Consider the following 11762-nt stretch of genomic DNA (forward strand, 5'->3'; position numbering starts at 1 on the left):
CAAATAAAAGGAATCCTCTGATTTTACGTTTGACTATACTCCATCCATCAGAGCTCACAGAGCTCATTGAAATGGTTTCTGCTTGGTCAAAGATTGTAGGTAAAAAAGTCTCGTTTAGTGAAGACAATGCTGGATTTGTAGTAGTATTTATTTTAAAAACATATGCATTTATCATACATAATAAATTATAAATCTATGATATTCATAATGACAGGAAAAAAGGACACACATAAATACAAACAAATGACCTGATGAGAAAAACACATGATAGAGAACAACCAAAGCCACCATCAGATATCAAACACCGAAGGATGGGAAACATTTGAAGTGTCTGATTCAAAATCCGCGTTTTAAAATGGCTAATATCATCTAAAGCGGGGAAGGTGAACGTATGGCCCGGGGGCCAGAGAAGGCCCCTCGTATGGCTTTGGAAAATGTGAAATCTTCACAAGGGCATAAACTTTGGACTCTCTTATTATTGTTAGATTCCATCACATAACAGAAAACCTTTTTTCCATGCTTCCTTATAGAAATTAAAACCTATCGTAAGTTAACAGAAAATGTCTGTTTTTTTAATTAAATGATAAGTAGATAACTGGGAGGTAATGAACTGCCAGTGGTTTTCCTGTAATTTACACCTTTATTTTTTCAACTGTAAGCCTATATGTTATTAGTCGATAGTTTTACTGGTCTGACCTAATTGATATCAAATTGAGCTATATGTGGCCCAAAATGTAAAATGGGTTTGATACCCCTGATCTAAAGTATATCTGAGCTGATGCGACGCGTGAATGCTCTGATGCAAAACACGCCTCATAATCGTTTCCTCCGACTTAACACGGTCAAAGTTAACAACAGGAGATAACAAGGAGTAAAGCACACACTGGATAAGCCTCAAACCATCGTTAAAACTTAAAAACCAACAAGTTAGTATGACCCCACATCTGGCAGCAGTCAGCACTCATGTAAACAGGCAACATTTATGTACGACAGGTCAGTCATTAGACTTGAGTGGAAAACTTTGGATAAAGAAAGTTTTACACCAACATTTTAGTCAGTTGCGGTTGCTGACTTGTGAATTCAAAGATGTACCTTCATTTAACACAAATGAAAGCCCAGTGTCTACACAGAACATGTCAGGCTACCTCTGTTTATTATCTGTGAGCTTGTCAAAAAAAACCCAAAAACAACAAATAAAAATTTGTTTCAGAATCTTTCCCCTCATAATTCATAATAAAATCTGAATCAGCTTGTCCTGTTTAACAAAAAAAATAAAAATACTGAGTACTGCCCATCACTAGTATCCTGCTACAAGTTGCCAGTGTATAGTTGCTTCAAATGATAATGATGCAGTGGAGCACGAAGCAGATGCTGAATATGATATCTATTATAATATACACGTAATATCTCTTCATAATGAAATACTCTGATATTTTGTTTGAGAAAACATGCGTCAAACTATTTACAGAAACACTGTACAGGTACAGGGATGCTTTAGGGGAGAGGAGGAGAGAAAAAGGGGGATGTAAAAGTGTGTGTGTATTTCCTGCAATATCATATCAATATTAAGGTGTTGCCCTGGGACCATCACTGTTACTGATTAGTCATGCTTTTTAATAGAGAAATAACATCGTTAAAGACTCTGTTTTAGGAAAAGATCCATGTTTCTGCTAATTTTAATAAAATACGGTATTTTTCCCCTTTCTCAAAACACATTTTTACAATGAAAATGTAACAGGTCATGGAAGTACAAATATTTCCATGTTTGCTTTTGCTTGAAAGAAACAAATTAAGTGTTTCTCATCCACTCATTTCCTGCTGAAGGCCATGAGAGCAGCAGTGTAAGCAGAGATGCCTAGACCTCCCTGTTCCCAGCATCCACAGTTTTTAATGGTCCAGCTGAGAGATGCAATCTCAACAGCTTGTCTGACAACAGCCCATAGGACATGCATCAAACACCTCAACATGGAGGAGCAGTGTTTCTACTGACTGAGATCCTTACTCTATCTCTAACAGACCCCATACACTACAGCTGGGGATTGTTCGTCCACTAATTCTTTAGTTCAACACCCGCAGCTTGTGGCCACAGGTGAGGACAGGTAGATTAATCTGCTTCAGTCTCAGCTGAGAGCGGGTAATTCACCCTTTTACAGCCTGGGGTCTGATCTGAGGGTGCCAATTCTCATCCCATCCACTTCAACACTCAGATTTGAGCCATTCATCCACCACAACCTCATCTTTTTTTCCTCCTGTGACATCAAACCCATGACATCACATCCTATGCATAATTATTCAGTTGCAATGATGGTCTGGATATTTTAAGAAGAATACAAACAGTGATATCAGGTGAAGAAAGGGAGTGGAGGTGGCACACAAGAAGTGCAAACTGCACAGCTACACAGGATACTGTTAGTGGTGTGTTTGCAAATGCAAGCATGGAGTTAGCAGATAATTAGAGCAAGAGAAGCAGAAGACCTGTGGAAAGGAAGGGACTTAAATTAGCATGTGGTCGAAGGAATATTTCCACAAGACGAGAAATTTTTTTTTCTGAGAAAATCAAGACCACGCATCAGTGCACTAAGTATCAAACTGGAGCCAGGGGGCAGTTAGTTTAGCTCAATCTAAAGGTCTGTGGAGCTTGCTCCAAAAATCTGTATTTAGTATGTCTGTTTAAGTAGCTGGAGGGTCGACTGGGAAATCTAAAATGTGGTAATCTGGGTTGGCAGGTGTGTGGACGAGAGAAGTGTTGGGGGTGGTCTTGGTTGGAGGGACAGTTTGGTCCAATAGAAGAGCAGACTGTTGGCTGATCTCTGGTTACCTTGGAGATCTTTAAGTTCTGGGAGGGGGCGTGACAGGGAAGTCTTTTGAGCTATCTGCATGGCAACAAGGTTCTGAGGGGTCCGTGCAAAGGTTAGGGGTCAAAGGTCGGGGAGAAGTCACCAGCGTAGCGATCTGAACCCCACGTTATCAGGTCTCACATGGCTGTTTTTCTCCTGGTCTTCACAAACCTGCATATAAAACACACAGATGTTGCAGAAATATACAAAAGCTTATCAATATCAGGCTGTCCACCCAGTAATTAACAAATTTCCCTCTTGTGGGACTAATAAAGGTTAATAAAGGTTATCTTAATCATCTCTCATCATTATGAAGCAAGAAAGAATTACAGAGCTTTGACCAACTAGCTATTACAAAAAAAATTGAATCTGCCACTGAAAAAAAAAACACATTACGTCTAAATTGAATTAAGGTTATTCTCTCAAATTATTTTTTGACTCATTGTAAAACACCAGCAGTTCCAGAAAAAGAGGCTCCAGTAACTTTAAAGACCCAGCAGAGCAGAACCACAAGACTCAGTGATCGTTTCTCCCTGGAGTCTCTTCAGCTCTGGTGATCCTCAGCTACAATCCACCGCACACAATCTGACACTTGGAAACTGACTTGTCATTTACACTGTAAATATACTTCTTGCTCTTGTTTCTGTCGCTCTTGATGTGTTTTATCCTCATTGGCCTGAACAGGGACCAAAAATAAAAACTGTAATTCCACTTCATGTAAATACATGTGCTGGAATGAGAATTAAAAAAAAAAAAAAAACAAGAAAACTTGAATCATTAAACATTTCCACTTACTCGAGAGTCATAGATGAGATCATCACAATTAATCAAGCTATTTTAAATATCTGCCGCTGGTCTGGTTTTTAGCGCCCTGAGGAGTGCTTACTGGACTTCATGTAGGAATCAGCAAAACTGCTTCATAGTGTTCTGATGCTAATAATAATAACAACAACAACAACAATAACAATAACAACAACAACAACAATAATAATAATATCTAGGCAAAAGCAATAATCTGACATGTAAACAGGGAAAACTGTCAGACTGCAGCTGGAACTGTGGTGTAATGACTTTCTATCAGCGATCAGGCATCAGTGCAGCCAAAGTCTGGTGCAAATAGTTATGGACACCAGAATTTCTACGTTCATCTTATTGTGTAATATGTAGGTAATAACATACATCCACCTTTTACTTTATGCCACTATTTAATGATTACAGCCTTCATGATTACTGTCTTGGACAATCATAATGAAGGCTTCCTTTCAAATGATGGGTGGATCAAGTGCGCAGAAGCAAAAATGGGCACTGACTAAATATAGAATTACTGAGTCTGCACATCTGAGAGACACTGCGGGGAGCAGAAGGCATAATTTCAGCTTCTAAACACAGGTTCTCCTTATTTGAAAGCCCTCAGACACCTTTTCATTTTAATGCTGTGTAGACAGTACAGACTCAGGACCCCTCACCTCGTCTGTATGTGTTACAGGACACGTCCACTAGCAGCCGCATTCTTGGGTGCCCTGTGGCTGAGCACGACGAGGAGAGCGAAGCTGTCGTAAAGCAGCGTCGCCGTATTGGATACCTGAGCCCATCCTTTCTGGATCCAGCTCCCCTGAAACACAAGAGATCACATGAGTGAACAGTCAGCGAGATAACCAACTTACACCTATTGTGCTTAGTTTACTGACAGTTAAGAAAAGGCTTTAATCATCTATATAAGTTTGCAAAAGGCTTTTGTTAAAGTTCGATTCTTCCTGGAACAATGCTGTAGGCCAGCTAGTTGATGGGTTAGCTGTCTGGGCTTCTGAATGATATAAAAATATTTTGTTTCTGACTGAGGTAGTGGTGTTAAGAGATATACAGAATCATGTGGTTTGACAGAATAAGTGCTGGGGCACACACAGGTAAGGGTGTTGACTACAGCTCATACCTGACTCTATCTTGTTGAGGATTTTCCGAGCACACTGGACAAAGGCCTCTTCGACGTTCTCCCCTGTTAGAGCGCTGGTTTCCAGGAACATCAGTTCTGTTACATCAGTTTACAATGAACACATTATAATAAATAACAATTCAATAATTCTTTGAAGTTGATGGTCTACACATCTAACAACAACAACAGGAATCGTTCCCAATAATCAGCTGCTGGTCTTACCGTTCTCCTGAGCGAAGCGGGAAGCCTCCAGAAAGGTGACCTCCCTGTCAGCATCCAGGTCCTTCTTGTTCCCACACAGGATTATGACGATGTTCTGACTCGCCAGCATCCTCGCGTCACTCAGCCATGTGGTCAGAGCGTTGTACGTCTCTCGACTGCAACAAAAAATAATAGAAAACAAAAATAAATTAGAGGCTTGAAACACAGAGCCTATCATATTTCTCAGTTTGTGCATCCTCAATTCCTTTTAGTCTTAGGCAAGAGGGTGGAGAGAGGAGAGGAGGAGGAACAAATTAGAGAAATGTGAAAAGCCTAGCATCACATTGTGTGATACCTGGTGATGTCATAGACCAGCAGGGCTCCTGCTGCTCCTCTGTAGTAGCTCCTGGTCACAGACCTAACACACAGACACACACAGATTAGTAGACATACATTGAGAACAATCAGGAAGTATACAATACATTCCCCCTGAAGAAAAGAAAAAACATCAATGCATGCGTGAAAAACCATTTAACTCCTGAACTTTGTAGAGACCTACTTAAATGTCTGCTGCAGTTTAATCAGGTTGGTCTTTAACTTGCTAGCTCTACAGTCCACGTGAGCTGGATTGTGGCAATGCACAGACAGACCTAACCGTCTGGGGCATGCATCACTAGTGAGTGGGTGTCATGTTTGCTGCTCAGTGCACCCTCTGTTCAGACAGCTGCATTTAGCCAGGACAAAACAACAGAACCAATTCCTGGCGTGTGCTACCTCAAAAAAAAAAAAAAGCAATTCTGGAAAATATCTTCACCAGATTCGCCTTAAATTGTTATAGCAGCTATAGCAGAAAATTGAATAAATAAAATAATCAGAAGCAACAAAACTATTCCTGTTTTACTCAGGACATCAATTAGGCAGCCGAGTTTAATAACAGCTTTTTGAGCTCTCCGTTACCTTCCAAAACTCCCGTGTCTGTTACTCTGGTCTTTAAGCTATAGTACTGCTAGCTGAATGTCTGCAGCATAACAGAGATGACTTGTGTGCCAAGTGCATATTCACGTTGGGCTTTTTTCCTACCTGAACCTCTCTTGTCCTGCGGTGTCCCAAATCTGAAGCTTGACCATTTTGTTGACCACGCTGATGATCTTAGAGCCAAACTCGACTCCGATTGTGTGGTTAGATTCATCCTTGACTAGAAAAAAAAAAAATACATAAAACATGTAAATGCATTAATATTATTAAATAAGGGGGATTAATAGGGATGATATGATTATCACTGTGTGGCTGTAAGGAAAACAACTGTTGCTTCTGCACTTCAATGAAAAATAAGCCAATTTCAGCATGTGTAGATGAGACAATGATTTTCTTTGAAGTTTTTCTCCTGAAGTCTGGTTGTAGGTTTTGGTTTCACCCTTAAAAAACAGAACCAATCATAAAAATCACACATTTAGAAGTTGTTTTTTCATAAATGTATCCCTTCATGCCTTAAAATGTGGTTCAACCTGGTGTAAAATGTGATGTAGCTTGATGTCACTCACACTTTTGCCTCCTTTCGCATCTGTGAATATGAAATTTCATTCCAATCTCTACTGACACTCACTCCTCCCCTGCTGCTGTGCAGTTCCAGTAAATCGGTTCACCTCTGACTCTGCTCACACACTAACACTGCTCTACTTTACACAATGGCAAGTTGACACTGGAGTATTTGAGCTCTACATGTTTGAACTGGAAAGTCATTCTGAAGAAAAACAAGGGGAAATTGACCACATGTCAATATATCAGATTGGCTCAGACTGGCAAATTTCACATACACTATATTGCCGATAGCATTCACTCCCCCATCACAATCATTGAATGTAGGTGTTTCAGTCATTTCAAATCCCACTGGTGTATAAATATCAAGCACCTATGCCTGCAGACTGCTTCTACACACATTTGTAAAAATGGGTTGATCTCAGGAGCTCACTGAATTCCAGCGTGGTACTGTGATAGGATGCCACCTGCCCAACAAGTCCAGTCTGAAATTTTCTCACTACTAAATTTTACACAGTCAACTGTTAGTTGTATTATAACAAAGTGGAAGCATTTAAGAACGACAGCAACTCACACACACAGTGTCTAGAAATAAAAAAGTCAATTTTGTCAATCACTGCAGACCTCCAAACTACATGTGGCCTTTAGATCAGCTCAAGGACAGTGCATAGATAGCTTCATGGCCACACAGCTGAATCCAAGCGATGCATCACCAAACACAACTTAAAGCGTCGGTTGTAGTGGTGTAAAGAGCACACTGCCACTGGACACTAGAGCAGTGGACAAGTATGAGTTTGGTGGTTGCCAAGAGAACAGCACTTGTCTGACTGCAAACTCTTAATGCTTCAGCATATCAAGACACTTTGGACCATTTCATGATCCCTATTTTGTGGAAACAGTTTGGGGATAGCCCCTTCCTGCTCCAACATGACTGCACATGTTTACTTACAAAGTAAGGTCCATAAATGATTAAGTTTGGCATGGAAGCATTTGACTGGCCTGTAGAGTCCTGACCTCAACCCAACAGAGCACCTTTAGGATGAATTAGAGCAGAGACTGCAAGCCAGGCCTCCTCAAACCACATAAGTGTCTGACTTCACAAATGCACTTCTGGGAGAATGATCAGAAATTCCCATGAACACACACCTAGATCTTGTGGAAGAGATCTGGAGCTGTTATAGCTGCAAAGGGTGGGCTGACATATTAAACGCAATGGATTAAGAATGGGATGAGACTCAAGTTTATATGAGTGTGAAGGTGGACGAGCAAATAGTTTTGTCATTACAGTGGATCATCCTCAACAATATTAGAAATGTAAATGCTTTTCTTATCTAACACAACCCCCTTTCCAGCGTGTCAGCTCTGAGAAGCTTAGCTTTAACCCAAAGTTAACAGGACAGATTTCTTAGTTTTGCCTATAAAACTCAGAATGCAAGTATAAATGCACACAGTTAAATCCATGGATTAAGAATGCAGTCATATCCATTAATTTCACTGCTTATTTCACTCATGAAATATTGACTTAAAATGTTGAAATCTTGATTTCCATCCTAGGAATCTTTAACATGTGGAAATTACTGGCATATTTACTGTCTCATTTGCCTGAAGAAATTCCCTGATGTAGTGCTGTAGTTTGCAGTAAACAGTCAGGAGTGTAATGGATCTTTCAGACTTACACCTCTTCTCTATGAACTGGTGCAGAAGACAGGATTTTCCCGTTCCAGCATTCCCAATCACCAGGAATTTAAAGAGGAAATCTGCAAAGGGAAAAGCAAGGACACACATTACATCAGTTGGGCTATTATTATCAGACTATATGAAACTAGTTGCTATAGACGGTAGCTAAAACGACAGGAAATTACAAGAAAAATGTGGGAAAAGCTCAGTTACTGTAGTCTTAGTTTGGTATATCCAGCTCGTTTTTCTTGTCAATTTAGTTTCATTTCCACAGTGAGTTTGCTCGTTTCATTTTAGTGTTTAGCTTCAGTGCTAGCTTTCTTATTTATTGTAATCTGGGTTGTGCTTTTCAGGGGTTCAGAACAGATATTATAATACAAACACAGGCAGTTAGCTCACAGTCATTCCAAGCCTTAATAACCAAATGTACCAAGGCCTAATGAAGCTACATGTGACAACAAACTAAATAAGTTTAGTTTAATTAGTCAATGTCATGTCAGTTAGTCCATCTTTAAAAAACAGTTTTATTTTTTTAGTTTAGTTTTAGTGAACTGTAATAACTTGACCTGAGAGATAAAACTCATCCTTCAGTTGATCCATCTACAAACTCAGTTGTTCTTAAGGAAAGGAAACAGGGAGAAAAGGTTGAGGTATGCCAAATTACACAAGAACTGGAGTGAAACTCAGTGGCAGTTTGGGATCATCCTGATAGAAATCAGAAATAAAGGCAGTCAAAATCCAATGAAGAGCTTTGAATGTCCTTTGAGAAGTCCAGTGAACTATTCCTGAAGACTACTTAAAGAAATTACAAAAACCTGTCTAACAGAGTTCAGGCTGTGCTGAAGAATACCAAATCCTGACTTTCACACTCATTACAAACTCTGTTTTTGCCTTATATTCTGTATTTCCATATATTTTTGCATGTTTCAAAGAAAGTGCTGCACCTATTTCTTATTTTCCTTGCAAAATATAAACAAATGAGGGTGTGGCTCAAGTTCCGTAAACATGACCTTTCAAAATATTCTAGAGAAATCAGAAACTGTAGCTTCATATATTTTGTAGCTCATTTAAATGTAGTTTTCCCCCCACTTGAGTGGTGAGAGTTACCGTCACTGTTATGAAGTCCAGTAAATCCAGTAATCTCTGCAGTAGCCTTGCAAACACCCACATTTACCAGCATATACTCCTGTAGTATTATTATAGCTAAAGAGGACAAGTACATTTTTTCATACGAGACAGAAAAGAATCACCTGTGATAAAATACAATGCAAAAATCAAGGTGCAGACAAATCATATCACCACATCACCACAGTCCAGCACAGACTAAATTGTGGATTACAGAATGATTTTAAGAGTAGTAAACTAGAAATTTGATTTTTGTCTTTAATTTTCTTGGCAGGTGTTCTAAATGGGTTTCAGATATATAACTGTGACAAACTGTGCACATCGGCTCCCAAAATCAATTTATCAGTCAGGCTCAAGCATATGCTGCACAATACTGTGATGCTTTGGCCATAATAAACTGATGTTTAACAACAAACAGCGCATGGCTTTACTTGCTTGATTTTATAGCTTTCAAATATTGATATAGGTATCATCCTAATGAAAAAGAAACAAAAAATTAAGTACCCCCCCCTCACAAAGAAAATATTGTGGAGGCTTTGATGTAGGCAAACAAAAACTACAGTCAGCTGTTCTGTGCAGCGGAGGAATTTCTCCACTATTAAACCACTAAACTAGCAAAATAATCATTATTTTGGTGTAAAATGGTCAAGCTAAGAAAACAATGCCTCATATATGACTGTAATGTTGCAGCTCAGTCAGATATTACAGCTGCACCAAGCCCCAGCCAGGTGTCAGCTTCCCTTGTCTTTTACGATACCCTCCGGGGAGCTTTGTAACCTTGTACCGTGGGTACGTTTTTTGCACACGGCGACACTAAACTCTGCTGTACAGCCTTTGTGGGTTTCCTTACGCTGACGAGGCAACTTTTAAGGCCAGCAGCCTTCAGCGGCGGCTCGGTTAGCCTGTCAGCTATCTGTTTACGATGAGAAAAAGCTCTCTGGGCACACCTGCCCCATCCCATCTCTGAGGCTACGGGAGGATGATAACGGTGGCCACAGGTCAAAAGTGCTATCTTACCGTACGACTCCGACATCGCCAGTGTGGCGGTTTGACAGCAATAAAGAAGGGAGGGAGAAATGGGAGTTGACAGATGGTTAGCTAGCTAAATAAAAGGAAAATACTCCTGTTGGTGATTTCCGCGGAGTCCAGCTGATTTTCCCCTCCGACTTCCCGTACGCGGTTTGTTTCAAAATAAAAGCCGTCTGTGCTCCTAACCGAAGAACCGTTGGATCACTGTAAAGTCTTCAGGCAGCCGCAGGGTGGCGCTGTGTCTGCTTGAGACTTTTGACACAGACTGCTGTTTGGGTCAATTTTTACATGTGACTAAACGAATAAATATTAATTATTTTATTTTGAAATTGGATGACTTTTCCTAAGGTATAAAAAATATTAATTTTTTATGTTTTAGGGATCCTAAAACTTAAAAAATAAATATTTTTTAAAATTTATGTGCTACATATTTCTGTACACTGAGACTGCTCCAATCAAATTTGACCTGTCCCGACTGAAATTAACTTTAAATCCACCAGTGTAGGTCAAATCAAGGAAAATGTCATACCTGTGTGCATTATTAATGGGACAGTGGTAAAGGTAAAACTATATGTGTTCCCATCACTCCTGTCCCAAATCTCTTCACTCCCAAGTGAAGATGCACTGTTGCCTCACAGCTGGCTTAAATCCTGGTTTGGGCTTAGCTGTGTGGAGTTCACATATTTTTCTTTGGGTACTCCAGCTTCTTCCCTTACTCTGAAGACATGCATGTTCGTGCACTGGTGATTCTAAACAGATCACGGATGTAAGGTAGTTGAAGTTTATAGAATAAAGTCCTGCATAAATGTGTAGTTGAAAGTGTTTTGAATCATCAATAAGACTAGAAAAGCATTATATAAATGCAAGTGTATTATCTGAAAGTGCTTTGCACCTGCAAGCATAGTACACAACGTAAGTTAACAATGCAACAATACAAAAATAATTAAATAAATCAATCTGTGGAAGATTGATTTATTTTGCTCTTGAGACTAAGAGCAAAATGGTTAAGCAGAAAAAAGCAGAAATTAGACCACAAAACTAACTGAGGGTTTCATATGATTTACAATTTCACCTAGTCTAGCAACAGAAACCATATGAAGTCCCTCAAGAGTGTTCCTGACCATTGGACTGCTTAACGAAGTATCAGGAAAGGGAAAAAAATTGATCTAATGTGAGCAATCTTAACATGGAAAAACTTCCAAAACCTCTCACAGCCATTAGTTACAGCTTCAATGTCAGACAGATTCAGGATTCCCCTCACTGTTCTGAATGCACAGAGTAGTTTCTGCTCTAAATAAAAATAGTACTCATGGGGGGGGGGGGGGGGGGGGGGGTGACACAGAAGTCAAGACAATGTTTAACACTAGTAATTTTATACATGTTTATATAATAATAAATTTATATTGCTGTTATGTTATCACATCTTT

At 39.6% G+C, this 11762-nt stretch overlaps 1 protein-coding gene across 2 annotated transcripts; it reads right to left on the reverse strand.

Annotated features, from left to right (window-relative positions):
- Positions 1–129: 129 nt before the first annotated feature.
- On the reverse strand, positions 130–10540 carry rab4a (RAB4a, member RAS oncogene family). Of its 2 annotated transcripts, XM_085452486.1 has the most exons (9): positions 10324–10540; positions 8748–8798; positions 8181–8261; positions 6049–6163; positions 5324–5386; positions 4990–5144; positions 4768–4863; positions 4304–4449; positions 130–3008 (listed from the first exon to the last, which is right to left on the reverse strand). In XM_085452486.1, exons 2-8 carry the CDS (start codon positions 8779–8781, stop codon positions 4334–4336), a joined length of 660 nt encoding a protein of 219 aa, XP_085308612.1. In that variant the 5' UTR covers positions 8782–8798; positions 10324–10540; the 3' UTR covers positions 130–3008; positions 4304–4333. The 2 variants fall into 2 exon arrangements, with proteins under 2 accessions (XP_085308612.1, XP_085308613.1); XM_085452487.1 differs by lacking the exon at positions 8748–8798 and having other exon boundaries at positions 10324–10538.
- Between the last annotated feature and the right edge of the window lie 1222 nt (positions 10541–11762).

Source organism: Copadichromis virginalis, linkage group LG1 (genome assembly GCF_057382275.1).
Source record: "Copadichromis virginalis isolate Kocher_CV1m ecotype Utaka linkage group LG1, C_Virginalis_male_GT1.1, whole genome shotgun sequence".
NCBI classification, from domain to species: domain Eukaryota; kingdom Metazoa; phylum Chordata; class Actinopteri; order Cichliformes; family Cichlidae; genus Copadichromis; species Copadichromis virginalis.

What these genes read in the sequence shown, in the direction of transcription:
- rab4a (XM_085452486.1), bottom strand. Translation starts at nt 8,781, where the DNA reads ATGGATCAACTGAAGGATGAGTTTTATCTCTCAG. An exon ending in GGATGAGTTTTATCTCTCAG is followed by an intron (nt 8,262 to 8,747) that starts GTCAAGTTATTA and finishes TTCCCTTTGCAG; the next exon opens with ATTTCCTCTTTAAATTCCTG. An exon ending in CCAGTTCATAGAGAAGAGGT is followed by an intron (nt 6,164 to 8,180) that starts GTAAGTCTGAAA and finishes TTTTTTTTCTAG; the next exon opens with TCAAGGATGAATCTAACCAC.